Source organism: Bombina bombina, chromosome 3 (assembly GCF_027579735.1).
Source record: "Bombina bombina isolate aBomBom1 chromosome 3, aBomBom1.pri, whole genome shotgun sequence".
Classification (NCBI taxonomy): Eukaryota; Metazoa; Chordata; class Amphibia; order Anura; family Bombinatoridae; genus Bombina; species Bombina bombina.
Window position 1 is genome coordinate 1,154,418,692 of NC_069501.1, and position 15,764 is coordinate 1,154,434,455.

The 15,764-nt window shown below is 38.1% G+C and overlaps 1 protein-coding gene across 1 annotated transcript in view; it reads right to left on the minus strand.

The window, feature by feature from the left end:
* The window catches only part of ELMOD1 (ELMO domain containing 1), a 249,110-nt gene that overhangs the window by 3,783 nt on the left and 229,563 nt on the right, over positions 1-15,764 (minus strand). Inside the window, exons 9-10 of the mRNA XM_053708562.1 lie at positions 15,330-15,380; positions 12,738-12,871 (exon numbers count right to left, since the gene is read on the minus strand). Coding sequence (XP_053564537.1) covers positions 12,738-12,871; positions 15,330-15,380 — 185 coding nt within the window. The remainder of the gene's footprint in view (positions 1-12,737; positions 12,872-15,329; positions 15,381-15,764) is intronic.

The following is a 15,764-nucleotide window of genomic DNA, read 5'->3' on the forward strand; positions in this document are numbered from 1 at the left end:
TGGAGAATGTCTAGGAATAAGAGGAGGAGATATGGAGAATGTCTAGGAATAAGAGGAGGAGATATGGAGAATGTCTAGGAATAAGAGGAGGAGATATGGAGAATGTTTTGCTGAGAATAGAAAGCAAATGGATATTCTGGCTACAAAGTATGTCCCCAAAAGGTCTACATGAACAAATCAGTTATAATGCATTCCTTTGAAAGCTAACATACCTTTTCCCCATTGCAAGACATGGAAATACTTAAGGTATATATGAGTGATTGCACTTTACTTTTGGAAATATCATTATACATATGAAGGGTGAATCACTATCCTATCATAGAATAAGTATATTCGTGCTCCAATTGAAATATCTCACAAGGACTCGGATTAATATATGAAAATACCATACTACACTATACTACAATTTTGTCTGAAAACTGTTGGTTTCCTCAATAGAGCAATACATACAGTACAGTACCTATAGTGATATATAACTTGGCCTTGGCTGTAACAAGATATGAAACAGTACTTACAGTATGATATAATCCAGGCTACTATATATCGATCTAATTACGAATATCATGGCATTAAAAGCTTTTGTGGTAGTAAGATCGATGATCTATATATTATTACCACTAAAGGGCACTTAGAATTAGGAAAATATTCAATATATTTTTTGGCTATTTTTTTTGGCTATAACGCCTGAAAAATAAACATTTTCTGATTGATATTACATTCATAGGTAGATGTAACCATTTGAGGAGATATCAAAATATATACTTTTCGAATGTATTTTTCTAATTGTGAGTCAGTCTGATATAGCTGGAATAAATAGTGTGCATATATAAAGACACCAATATAAGACATGGCCATTGGCCAGTGGTACCTATAGGTATTAGGAATCCGCAATAAAAGTTTACCACTTCTTTCTCTCAACATAGGCTACGTATAGTATGTTATATTGTATACCGCATTAGATGTAATCCCAGTAATATCATATTGGATGATCATGTAGCCTGACATAATGATCAATACAATCGAGCTATGTTTTGTTTACTTTCTTACTCCTACGAACTCTATTGGTCACCACAGAGGGGTGTGTGAAGCAAATCCAGCCCCTGTTTGGACACTACTTACAAAACGTAGGTTTTGACACACCTCAGATTACAATTGGTTAGAAAGAACAATGATTTATAGGTTCAACAAAAGAACAGATGTGCGTCAGGAATTCGCACTGCTCCCTAAAGTGTATTCATGGTTAAATAAAAGCCTCTAATAGAAGTTGATGTAACTTTTAGTTACATAATACCAGACATTCAGCCAGATTATGAGTTTTGCGTTATGAGCGGCTCGGTAATAATTTGCAAGTTATTGTCACCGCTCACCTCCCTATAGCGCTGCTATTACAGGTTTGCAAAAACTCGACGTTAGCAGGCAATATGGCAACGTTGAGCACCATACCGCACACAAATACCAGCGCTGCTTTGAGCTGGTTTTACATGCTCGTGCACGATTTCCCCATAACCATCAATGGGTAGAGCCGGCTAAAAAAAGCCTAACACCTGCAATAAAGGAGCGTAAAGAAAAGTTATGTTTACACCTAACACCCTAACATAAACCCTGAGCCTAATCTGCTGCCCCCAACATCGCCAACACCTATATTACACTTAATAACCCCTAATCTGCCGCCCCCGTCATCGCCGTCACCTACCTACACTTATTAACCCCTAATCTGCTGCCCCAATGTCGTTGCTACCTACATTACACTTATTGACCCCTAATCTTCCGCCCCAATGTCGTCGCTACCTACCTACACTTATTAACCCTTAATCTGCCACCCCCAACGTCGCCACCACTATACTAAAGTTATTAACCCCTAAACCTAATCCTAAATCTAACCCTAACCCTAACACCCACTAACTTTAACATAATTAAAATAAATCTAAATAAAAATTATAATTAATACCTAAATAATTCCTATTTAAAACTAAATACTTACCTATAAGATAAACCCTAAGCTAGCTACAATATAACTAATAGTTATATTGTAGCTATCTTAGGTTTTATTTTTATTTTACAGGTAAGTTTGTATTTATTTTAGCTAGGTAGACTAGTTAGTAAATAGTTATTAACTATTTACTAGCTACCTAGTCAATATAAATACAAATTTACCTGTAAAATAAAACCTAACCTGTCTTAAACTAACACCTAACATTACACTACAATTATATAAATTATATTAATTAAATACAATTAACTAAATTACAAAAAACAAATAAACACTAAATTACATAAAATAAAAAACAGAATTTATGTTTACCTGATAAATTTCTTTCTCCTACGGTGTATCCGGTCCATGGCTTCATCCTTACTTGTAGGATATTCTCAATCCCTACAGGAAGTGGCAAAGAGAGCACACAGCAGAGCTGTCCATATAGCTCCCCTCAGGCTCTGCCCCCCCCAGTCATTCGACCGATGGTTAGGAGAAAAAGGAGAACCATAGGGTGCAGTGGTGACTGTAGTTTACAAAAAATAAAATTTAAACTTGACCAAATGCCAGGGTGGGCCGTGGACCGGATACACTGTAGGAGAAAGAAATTTATCAGGTAAACATAAATTCTGTTTTCTCCTACATTGGTGTATCCGGTCCACGGCTTCATCCTTACTTGTGGGAACCAATACCAAAGCTTTAGGACACGGATGAAGGGAGGAAAAAAGTCAGGTAACCTAAACGGAATGCACCACTGCTTGTAAAACCTTTCTCCCAAAAATAGCTTCCGAAGAAGCAAAAGTATCGAATTTGTAAAATTTGGCAAATGTATGCAGTGAAGACCAAGTCGCTGCCTTACAGATCTGTTCAACAGAAGCCTCATTCTTGAAAGCCCATGTGGAAGCCACAGCTCTAGTAGAGTTAGCTGTAATTCGTTCAAAGGTAGCTTCCATGGTGGAACCGATGACATATTCACCAGGTCTGCATACCAAGTCCTGCGTGGCCACGCAGGAGCTATTAGAATTACCGAAGCCTTCTCCTGTTTGATCCTGGCTACCAGCCGGGGGAGAAGAGGAAACGGTGGAAAGACATAAGCTAGATTGAACGACCAAGGCGCCACTAAAGCATCTACCAATGTCGCCTTGGGATCCCTGGACCTGGACCCGTAACGTGGAACTTTGGAGTTCTGACGTGACGCCATCAGATCCAGATCTGGAAGGCCCCATAGTTGAGTTAACTGGGCAAAAACCTCAGGGTGAAGTTCCCACTCCCCCGGATGAAAAGTCTGACGACTCAGATAATACGCCTCCCAGTTTTCCACTCCTGGGATGTGAATTGCTGATAGATGGCAGGAGTGATCCTCTGCCCATTTGATGATCTTGGATACCTCCCTCATTGCCAGGGAACTCTTTGTTCCTCCCTGATGATTGATGTACGCTACAGTCGTCATGTTGTCCGACTGAAATCTGATGAATTTGGCCTCCGCTAGTTGAGGCCATGCCTGGAGCGCATTGAATATCGCTCTCAATTCCAAAATGTTTATTGGGAGAAGAGATTCTTCCCGAGACCAAAGACCCTGAGCTTTCAGGGACTCCCAGACCGCACCCCAGCCTATTAAGATGTCATCTAGGTAAGGTGTTACTGCAATGCCCCTTGGCCTTAGAACCGCTAGAAGGGACCCTAGCACCTATGTGAAAATTCTGGGGGCAGTGGCCAATCCGAAGGGAAGAGCCACGAACTGGTAATGTTTGTCCAGAAAGGCGAACCTTAGGAACTGATGGTGATCTTTGTGGATAGGAATATGCAGGTACGCATCCCTTAAGTCCACGGTAGTCATATATTGACCCTCCTGGATCATTGGTAAGATTGTCCGAATGGTTTCCATTTTGAATGATGGAACTCTGAGGAATTTGTTTAGGATTTTTAAATCCAGAATTGGCCTGAAAGTTCCTTCCTTTTTGGGAACTACAAACAGGTTTGAGTAAAAACCCCGTCCTTGTTCTGCTGTTGGAACTGGGTGTATCACTCCCATTTTTAAAAGGTCTTCTACGCAATGTAAGAATGCCTGTCTCTTTACCTGGTCTAAAGACAAGCGAGACATGTGGAACCTTCCCTTTGGAGGAAGGTCCTTGAATTCTAGAAGATACCCCTGAGAGACAATTTCTAGAGCCCAGGGGTCCGGAACATCTCTTGCCCAAGCCTGAGCAAAGAGAGAAAGTCTGCCCCCTACTAGATCCGGTCCCGGATCGGGGGCTACCCCTTCATGCTGTCTTGATAGCAGCAGCAGGCTTCTTGGCCTGTTTACCCTTGTTCCAGCCTTGCAATGGCTTCCATGCTGGTTTGGGCTGGGATGCGTTATCCTCTTGCCTATTGGCTGTAGAGGTAGAAGCCGGTTCGTTCCTGAAATTACGAAAGGAACGAAAATTAGACTTATTTTTAGCTTTGAAAGGTCTATCCTGTGGAAGGGCATGGCCCTTTCCCCCAGTGATATCTGAAATAATTTCTTTCAACTCTGGCCCGAATAGGGTCTTACCCTTGAAAGGAATATTAAGCAATTTTGTTTTGGACGACACATCCGCCGACCAAGATTTTAGCCAAAGCGCTCTGCGCACCACGATTGCGAAACCAGAATTTTTCACCGCTAATTTAGCTAACTGCAAAGCGGCATCTGTAATGAAAGAATTAGCCAACTTCAGGGCGTGAATTCTGTCCATGACTTCATCATAAGAAGTCTCCTTCTGGAGCGAGTTTTCTAGTTCCTCAAACCAAAAAGCAGCTGCAGTGGTTACAGGAATAATGCAAGAAATTGGTTGAAGAAGAAAACCTTGTTGAACAAAAATGTTCTTAAGTAAACCTTCTAATTTTTTATCCGTAGGATCTTTGAAAGCGCAACTGCCTTCTATTGGTATAGTCGTGCCCTTAGCTAGCGTTGAAACTGCCCCCTCTACCTTAGGGACCGTCTGCCACGCGTCCCTTCTGGGGTCAACAATGGGGAACATTTTCTTAAATATAGGAGGGGGAACAAAAGGTACACCTGGCTTCTCCCACTCCTTATTCACTATATCCGCCACCCTCTTAGGTATCGGAAACGCATCAGTGTGTACTGGGACCTCTAAGAATTTATCCATTTTACACAATTTTTCTGGGACCACCAAGGGGTCACAATCATCAAGTGTAGCTAGGACCTCCTTAAGTAGGGCGCAGAGGTGTTCTAGCTTAAATTTAAATGCTATGGTATCAGGCTCTGCCTGCTGAGAAATTTTTCCTGTGTCAGAAATTTCTCCCTCAGACAGGCCCTCCCTCACCGCCAAGTCAGATTGATGTGAGGGCACTACAGATAAATTATCCTCTGCGTCTGCTTGCTCGTTTTCTGTATTTAAAACTGAGCAATCACGCTTCCTTGGAAAAGCTGGCAGTTTGGATAAAAATGCTGCGAGAGAATTATCCATTACTGCTGCTAACTGCTGCATAGTAATACCAATTGGAGCGCTAGATGTACTGGGCATCGCTTGCGCGGGCATAGCTGGTGTTGACACAGGAGGGGATAGCGGCTATCCTCACTACCTTCAGCTAAAGAATCATCTTGGGCTACATCTTTAAGCGTGATTGTACAGTCCTTAAGCTGTTTGGACGCTATGGCACACTTCACACATAAATTTAATGGGGGAACCACCTTGGCCTTTAAACATACAGAACATAGGCTATTTAAAGGGTCAGACATGTTTGACAGACTTAGACAGAACTTCAATGCAATAAAAATTATTTTTGACAAAAACGTTACTGTCTCTTTAAATAATAAAAGTGCACACTTTATTACTGAAACATCAAAAAAACCATCAAATAAACATCCGATTTTAATGAAATTTTCACCACAGTGTCTTAATGCTTTGAGAAGATTGCACACAAATTTTCAAACCAATTAACCCCTTAATGCCCAAGCCGGAGCTAATAACAGCAGTAAACCGCTTAAAAACACTACAGTACTATGCCACAGCTTCTACTGTGGCCTTTACCTTCGTTAGGGATTATTCAAGTAGGAAATAAGCCTCTGTGAAGTCTTTTCTGATGCCTCTGGACTCCACACGTGAAGCTGCATGAACTGCCTAGTCAAAACAACTGCGCAATTGAGGCGCGAAAATGAGGCCTCCTCCCTCTTCATTCCAGAGTGGAGGGGCCTTTCTGACTAGATTAGGTGTCCAAATAAGTGCCAGGCGCAAATTAAACTCCCGAAAGTGTTTTAAAGTCTGAAAAAAACACCTTATTTATAGTGAAAACATGCTAAAAAGCAATCGATTAAGCCCACAATAGTGTCAACCAGCATAGAGCCCTTAATATAAGCCATCATTTTATACAGAGTCTAAGAAAAATGGCTTACCTATCCCAGAGGGAATTTCTGACAGTCTTCTAGCATTACATGGTCTTGTTATAAAAATGACTGCTCATACCTGAAGCAGTTAAGCCTGCAAACTGTTCCCTCCAACTGATGTTATCCGGTATTCAACAGTCCTGCGTGGGAACAGCAATGGATTTTAGTTACTGGTGCTAAAATCATATTCCTCTTAGCAGAAATCTTCATCACTTTCTGCTGTAGAGTAAATAGTACAAGCCGGCACTATTTTAAAATAACAAACTCTTGATAGAAGAAATAAAAAACTACAACTAACACCACATACTCTTTACCACCCCCGTGGAGATGCTACTAGTTAGAGCGGCAAAGAGAATGACTGGGGGGGGGCGGAGCCTGAGGGGAGCTATATGGACAGCTCTGCTGTGTGCTCTCTTTGCCACTTCCTGTAGAGATTGAGAATATGCAACAAGTAAGGATGAAGCCGTGGACCGGATACACCAATGTAGGAGAAAAGAAATTATCAAATATTTAAACTAATTACACCTAATCTAATAGCCCTATCAAAATAAAAAAAGCCCCCCCAAAATAAAAAAAACCCTAGCCTAAACTAAACTGCCAATAGCCCTTAAAAGGGCCTTTTGTGGGGCATTGCCCCAAAGAAATCAGCTCTTTTACCGGTAAAAAAAAATACAAACAACTCCCCAACAGTAAAACCCACCACCCACACAACCAAACCCCCCAAATAAAATCCTATCCAAAAAACCTAAGCTCCCCATTGCCCTGAAAAGGGCATTTGTATGGGCATTGCCGCTTTTTATTTTGATAGGGCTATTAGTATTAGGTGTAATTAGTTTAAATATCTAATAATTTGTTTTTTATTTTGTGTAATTTAGTGTTTGTTTGTTTTTTGTAATTTTTGTAATTGTAATTTAGGTAATTTATTTTAGTTAATTGTATTTAATTTAGGTAATTTATTTAATTATAGCGTAAGGTTAGGTGTTAGTGTAAGACAGGTAAAGTTTTATTTTACAGGTAAATTTGTATTTATTTTAGCTAGGTAGTTAGTACATAGTTAATAACTATTCTAACTAGTCTACCTAGTTAAAATAAATACAAACTTGATTGTAAAATAAAAATAAACATTAAGCTAGCTACAATGTAACTATTAGTTATATTGTAGCTAGCTTAAGGTTTATTTTATAGGTAAGTATTTAGTTTTAAATAGGTATTATTTAGTTATTAATAGTAGGTTTGATTTAGATTTAATTTAATTATATTTAAGTTAGTGGGTGTTAGGGTTCGACTTAGGGTTTAATAACTTTAGTATAGTGGCGGCGACGTTGGGGGCAGCAGATTAGGGGTTAATAGATGTAGGTAGGTGTCGACAAAGTTAGGGGCAGCAGATTAGGGGTTAATAATATTTAACTAGTGTTTGCGATGCGGGAGTGCGGCGGTTTAGGGGTTAATATGTTTATTATAGTGGGGGCGATGTCCGGAGTGGTAGATTAGGGGTTAATAATTTTATTTTAGTGTTTGCAATGCGGGAGGGCCTCGGTTTAGGGGTTAATGGGTAGTTTATGGGTGTTAGTGTACTTTTTAACACTTTAGTTATGAGTTTTATGCTACAGATTTGTAACGTAAAACTCATAACTACTGACTTTAGATGGCGGTATGAATCTTGACGGTATAGGGTGTACCGCTCACTTTTTGGCCTCCCAGACAAAACTCGTAATACCGGTGCTATGGAAGTCCCATTGAAAAAGAACTTTTTGAAAGGTGCGGTAGTTACGTTGCGTTACGGCTAAAAAAGTGTGCGGTACAGCTATACCTGCAAGACTCTAAATACCAGCGGTAGTGAAAAATCAGCGTTGTGAGGCTTTTTCACTCATAACGCAAAACTCGTAATCTAGCCGATTATATTTTATTGATACTAGGTTTGGTTATACCATCCTCTACAGTAGACGGTGCACGGTAATACCCAGTAATTACTAATTACCATCCAGGAGCACTGTGACAGTATAGTTAAAGCCCTTGTGACTAAACAAAATTATAATAGGGATTCTTTCTATGTCGCAGTGCACTGTGGAATGGGGTTAATTACCCAGGGTTTGTGCAAGCCTAATTATTGCACTAATCCAGTATACTTATTGATATAATTGACGTCCTTACACTTTGGGACCATTACATATGTTATATGTTTTTAATTGTTTTTAAGTGTTTGTTCACATTTTTTTAATGTATTAATAAAAGCTATATTTTACCTTGAACCCTCCACATTCCGTCCCCTTAATGATTGCATACCGCTACCCCAATAGTACTTAGTGTGCCCAATGGTGTTTCTTTTTTCCCTTATCTTTTTGTGTCTGCATTATATATCTAAGTATGGTGAAATTTACCGAAATCTGTTTTAATATACACAGTAATCCATTAGCTCAGAGCACAAGACTATTTACACTAAATAATAAAAAAACTATTCTATTTTAATTTATAAGTTAGGAGTCTGGATAAAGACATTCATTTTATTACACCCAAAACAAAATGTGTGATAGTGTATTAACGTTTAGATTATTGAGAGTCCAAAGTATTGTATATGTATAGTGTACCAGTAAACTAGGTCTAGTAGCATTTTGGGATATGTGTTTGTCTGGATATATTTTACTTTATTTCCCCTCCATGGAAAGATTTCTGTGGAAGCCCATGATCCAATTGCCAAAGATGGCAGCTGTAGCCACAATCAGCAATTTTAGGAGCTGAATTTATTCTTGTAAAAGTGAAACACAATAAGATCTGGATTTGCATAAATCTTAGAGGCACTTTCACAAGTAGAACTCCGGCTCTGAAAATTGATGAATGTGGTTTGCAGCCGCCATCTTCAGCATTTGGAATAGTCCGAAATAGACAAATGCACATGCCTATTAATTACTATATTACTAGCAGCCAAGGGGATTAAATCACTACTCAACTGTGAGAAAAATATATGGTTGTGGTTTACGGTGCAGATTAAGGTAGAACTCCCCAATAGAGCTGCGAGAATTACTAGACAGGCAATGAGTTCTTTACAAACATGCACTTCCTGCTAGTTTAAAAATAAATTAAATATCAAACACATATTGCTATTTTGTATGCAACATACATTTTGTTTAAAGGGATATGAAACCCCCATTTGTTTTTCATGATTCAGATAGAGCATGCAATTGTAAGCAACTTACTAATTTACTCAAATTATCAATGTTTCTTTGTTCTCTTGGTATCTTTATTTGAAAAAGCAGGAATGTAAGCTTAAGAGTTGGCACATTTTTGGTTCAGCACCTAGGTAGAGCTTGCTGATTGGTGGCTAGTAGAGAATGCGGAAGTAGGAGGCTGCTTTTGGTATTCGGTTCTTTTCACATCTCTAATGCCTAGGTAGGCAGCCATCTAGTGCTCTTGCAAATCGATAACATTCTTGCAAAACTGCAGCCATATAGTGCTCTAGAAACGGGCAGGCTACTAAGCTTACGTCTCTGCTTTTCAACAAAATATACCAAGAGAACAAAGATAAATTGCTAATAGAAGAAAAATTGTTTAAAATTGCATTCTCTGTCTGAATCATGAAAGACAAATTTATTTAAATTATTTAAATTTCCAAATAAAAAAAGAAAAGAAAAAAGATAGGGGGTAAATTATTTTGTAATGGTCATTTTAGTTGGCCATGCTGTCAGAAAATATGTTATTAACAATTAATAATAAAATAGTTTATAGATGTGCAGTCCAACCCTATGAATTGATCAGATGTTCTGCTCTAACAAAGCCCTCGCAGCCTGTAAGTCCTTCTAAGTTGAGAATGTGTTTAGTTTAATGCTAATGTTATACAATCTATAGTAAGTCAGATTATTGCACAGTGCAGTGATTTGTTTAGAAGTAACAGGAAACCACTGCTGATTTTAGGGTAGAAGCTTTGGAGATTCACTTGGCATTTTCATATTGTAAAATTCCTGGGATTTGTGTAATTTCTTATGGCTGTATATAGAGAGTAAAGGCGCATTAAACAGACAGTAAACATCATGGGGCATATGTATCAAGCTCCGAATGGAGCTTGATGCCCCGTGTTTCTGGCGAGCCTGCAGGCTCACCAGAAACAGCAGTTATGAAGCAGCGGTCACAAAGACTGCTGCTCCATAACCTGTCCGCCTGCTCTGAGCAGGCGGACAGACATCGCCGGAAATCAACCTGATCGAGTACGATCGGGTTGATTGACACCTCCCTGCTGGCGGCCTATTGGCTGCGAGTCTGCAGGGGGTGGCGTTGCACCAGCAGCTCTTGTGAGCTGCTGGTGCAATGCTGCATATGGCGAGCGTATTGCTCGCCGTATTCAGCGATGTCTGTCGGACCTGATCTGCATCTGACATTGATAACTAGAGGCCCATGTATTAACAAGACATTTCGGTTGGTTGATATAGAACAACATATCAACCAAATCTAAGCACTATTAAAAAAAATTAGCAAATTGTTTAAAGCAATTATATTTTAATTGTCAAACTCCACGCACAATTTGCCTTATTTGGAAGAGCCAATCTAGGTTTTAATCTGCAGACAACATGGCCCGGTCATTATGCTAGTATAGTACATTGTTTTGCAGTTCTTATCAGATAAAGCTAATAAGGGGAAGATATGTAGTAGGGTTAGCCTTGATAAGTCAGCAGGTTGCATTTTCAAGTTCTGAGAATTAGAAAATCCTCAGAACATTTATTTAAATTATTTAAATTTCCAAATAAAAAAAAAGAAAAGAAAAAAGATAGGGGGTAAATTATTTTGTAATGGTCATTTTAGTTGGCCATGCTGTCAGAAAATATGTTATTAACAATTAATAATAAAATAGTTTATAGATGTGCAGTCCAACCCTATGAATTGATCAGATGTTCTGCTCTAACAAAGCCCTCGCAGTCTGTAAGTCCTTCTAAGTTGAGAATGTGTTTAGTTTAATGCTAATGTTATACAATCTATAGTAAGTCAGATTATTGCACAGTGCAGTGATTTGTTTAGAAGTAACAGGAAACCACTGCTGATTTTAGGGTAGAAGCTTTGGAGATTCACTTGGCATTTTCATATTGTAAAATTCCTGGGATTTGTGTAATTTCTTATGGCTGTATATAGAGAGTAAAGGCGCATTAAACAGACAGTAAACATCATGGGGCATATGTATCAAGCTCCGAATGGAGCTTGATGCCCCGTGTTTCTGGCGAGCCTGCAGGCTCGCCAGAAACAGCAGTTATGAGGCAGCGGTCACAAAGACCGCTGCTACATAACCTGTCCGCCTGCTCTGAGCAGGCGGACAGACATCGCCGGAAATCAACCCGATCGAGTACGATCGGGTTGATTGACACCTCCCTGCTGGCGGCCTATTGGCCGCAAGTCTGCAGGGGGCGGCGTTGCACCAGCAGCTCTTGTGAGCTGCTGGTGCAATGCTGCATATGGCGAGCGTATTGCTCGCCGTATTCAGCGATGTCTGTCGGACCTGATCCGCACTGTCGGATCAGGTCCGACAGACATTGATAACTAGAGGCCCATGTATTTACAAGACATTTCGGTTGGTTGATATAGAACATCAACCAAATCTAAGCACTATTAAAAATAATTAGCAACTTGTTTAAAGCAATTATATTTTAATTGTCAAACTCCACGCACAATTTGCCTTATTTGGAAGAGCCAATCTAGGTTTTAATCTGCAGACAACATGGCCCGGTCATTATGCTAGTATAAAGTACATTGTTTTGCAGTTCTTATCAGATAAAGCTAATAAGGGGAATATATGTAGTAGGGTTAGCCTTGATAAGTCAGCAGGTTGCATTTTCAAGTTCTGAGAATTAGAAAATCCTCAGAGCTAAATAATACAAGGTGACAAAGTTGTTTAATTACTAATAACTTTGGAAAATGTATATGACAATTGAAGGTGTTTACTGTCCCTTTAAGCACTTTACAATTTTACAATAAAATGTTTAATCATGTGTAGTATAAAGACTTTGCAATATACAATACTTTCATCATTTATTTTTTCTCCAGTTCCTGTAATTTGATTCTGAAAATTTTGGGCTCTCCAATTCCTTGTAAAATGTCAGACACCAGATTCAACACTGCTATATTCCATACAGTCATTGGTTGCACAATCCAGTGACTCATTTCTAGCTGTAACTAATTGGCCTCAGCAGAGTAACCTAGGTAACAACATGGTGGTACCCATAGCTTTATTAAACAACTAACATAATTTAAAAATGATCCCTATTATCATATATATGTTAGAGATTTATATAACTTTACATAATGGAATGATATAGAAGAAGATTAGAATAGTTCACCATTTAGTTCTACCACCATTAGCAAGTAAAGTGTTTATTTGGGATGTAGATGATTTTTAGTTTATTACAACAAACAGAGGAAACTTACAGAAAGTCTGCTGGAAGTGCTGTAATGCTGGGGCTTCTAGAGCTACGTTATACAGATGCGTCTTCAGGGCGCCACTTACAAGCAGATTGTAGGCCAGGTCCGTGATGTTTATCCCAACAATGGCAAATGAATAGCTGTGACAGACAAATATATTGCAGAGCGTCAGATAGATGTAAACAATGAGACTATAATAACAATATTAAAAGGGACACTGAACCCAAAATGTTTATTCTCTTGATATCTTTATTTGAAAAGCAAGAATGTAAATTTAGATGCTGGCCCATTTTTGGTGAACAACCTGGGTTGTTCTTGCTGATTGGTGGATACATTCACCCACCAATAAACAAGTGCTGTCCAGGGCTGAACCGAAAATTGTCTGGCTCTTTAGCTTAGATGCCTTATTTTTCAAATAAAGATAGCAAGAGAACAAAGAAAATTTGATAATAGGAGTAAATTAGAACGTTGCTTAAAAATGCATGCTCTATCTGAATATAGACTGAACAATAGAAGCAATTAGTGGCCTTTTTGCCCAAGATATTATTCTCAGTTGAAGAACAATGCTGACTACAGTTGGAGCTATAACAGTTACGTGCAAGTGATAAGGGGTTTGCGCTCGTAGGGTTTTCCGCTTATATTACAAGTTGAATTTAAACGTGATCGCTTAAGCACAATCGTGATTTATGCTAGAATGATTACCGTATCCTCAGAGCTCTGGTTAACTGTTTCACAAAACAAAAAAGTTATACCAGATACATTACATAGCACAGTTCCACTCAAAATAACACCATCTAATAAAAATTATATAAAAAAATATTGCACACAAAAGTTATGAGGTCTCAGGTGTTAGAAAAGGCCTCAAAAGGCTTAACATAGAGATACATACATATGCATATCTAGAGTGTATATGCATATATATGTGTACAAATGTATTTATGTATTTATACGTACATATATGTATTTACAGACATATATACTAATTTAAACACATAAATACATGTGTACACATATATAGACATATATAAGTAGATGAATACAGGTAAAAGCATATTTATGCAATATTCATTTTTAATAAAGGTTTTAACTATGTATTTACTGTAAATATTTCACATTCCAATGCTCTGCACAAAGCAGAATATGTTCTAAGTATTATAGATAGATATTCCTATATACTGTATATATCTATACCTATATATAAAATCATATATATATATATGTGTGTGTGTATAGATATATATTGTACCAAAAACATCATATATGTATATAGAAATATGTATTTATGAATTAATAGAACATATTCTTGTATGTGAAGAATATTGCAATGTGAAATTTTTATGTCAAGTTAGCGCACTTGAGAATATGCAATCGGGTTTGCACGCGAGTAGGGTGTTTTTTCACAACTTTTTTTGCTCCATTGACCTCTATGAGGGAATAGGTTATTGCATGCGCGATATTCTTAAGTTCAGCTTTTAACGCTCGTTGGTTTAGCATGTGAGTGAAAACAGTTTACTTTCAATTCATAATACAAGGGCAACTCGACGTGCACAAAAAGCTTTCTTCTAGCGGAGTTAACATTCGAGCGGGAGCGGGAAAACATGTTTTTTTTTCCTTTCATGATTCAGATAGAGAATGCCGTTTTAAATAACTTTCTAATTTACTTCTATTATCAAATATTGTTTGTGCTCTTTGTATCTTTTGTTGAAAAGAAAGCAGGGATGTAAGCTCAGGGGTGTGCACATGTCTGGAGAACTATAGAGCAGCTGGTTTTGCAAGAATGTTAGCTATTTGAAAGAGCACTAGATGGAAGCACTATTTCCTAGAGTAGTGCTCTAGAGCAGTGTTTTTCAACCAGTGTGCAGTGGCACACTAGTGTGCCGTGAGAGATCCTCAGGTCAGACTGACAACAGTGTGACATATTTTTTAAACTTTGCTTGTTTTTTACTCCCAGTGCAGGGGTAGTTTGTAGGAGGCATGGCATAACAGCACAATACATACAGTATGTGTGTGTTTGTGTGTATATATATATATGCTGTATTAGGCTACAATGTGTGATTTTTTTTTAAATTTGTAAAAAAGTGTGCAACGGCAAAAAAAAGGTTAAAAATCACTGCTCTAGAGACCTATCTAGGTATCTCTTCAACAAAGAATGCCATGGGAACAAAGCACATTTGATAATATAAGTAAATGGGAAACTGTTGTAAAAGTGTATGCTCTGTCTGAATCACAAAAGAAAATGCTAGGGTTTCATATCCCTTTAATCTCTTCGCTGTTGCAACAACCAATTAGAAACACCTTCCCTTTAAGTTGCGTGACTCGGAAGATAAAGTCTCTTTTTGGCTGTATTGTTTTAAAAAAAATGCCAGAGTGATTTAATGGGTCAAAGCTGGGAAATCAGGTATGGTTTTTATTTTGCAATGAAGAAAACTTCCTGAATATTCTTTTTAATGGTATCATAAAACTATACTAAACAGACTGGTACATTAAATGTTATGCATCCCTTCTATGCCCCTTTAACAACATAATTCCAATAACAATAATAATGACAGTAATAGACAACAAAATAAAACAAGAGCATTGAGATAATAGGTTACATACCCAATTGCTTTGTCAAACTTTTTCATCTCCCATTCTGTTTTGCTGAATTTGCTAGAAATATAAAACAAATTGTAAGTGTATTAAAAGGGCAGGTTCTATGACAACATATATTTGATTTATTTTGAACAGTTTGTTACACCAGTGCTTTGCATATATTTGATTCATTCTTTATTTATCCCTATTTCTAGATTGCTGGTCTGTGGTTGAACCTTTTTTAATGGAATATTATAAAAGACAGAAATACCAGGATTTTATAAGCTGGAATTAGAAGCTAATTACCTGGCTGGTAACAGCGATCGGCCATTAGGAATGGCTTCTATTGATGGAAACACATATAGCTTACAGTCACTAACTAGTAGCAAACTAATCGTTGTACAAACGCAATTGCTACAAAATATGCAGCTATCATTTTTGGTAGAGATGTCTAAAGCTCAA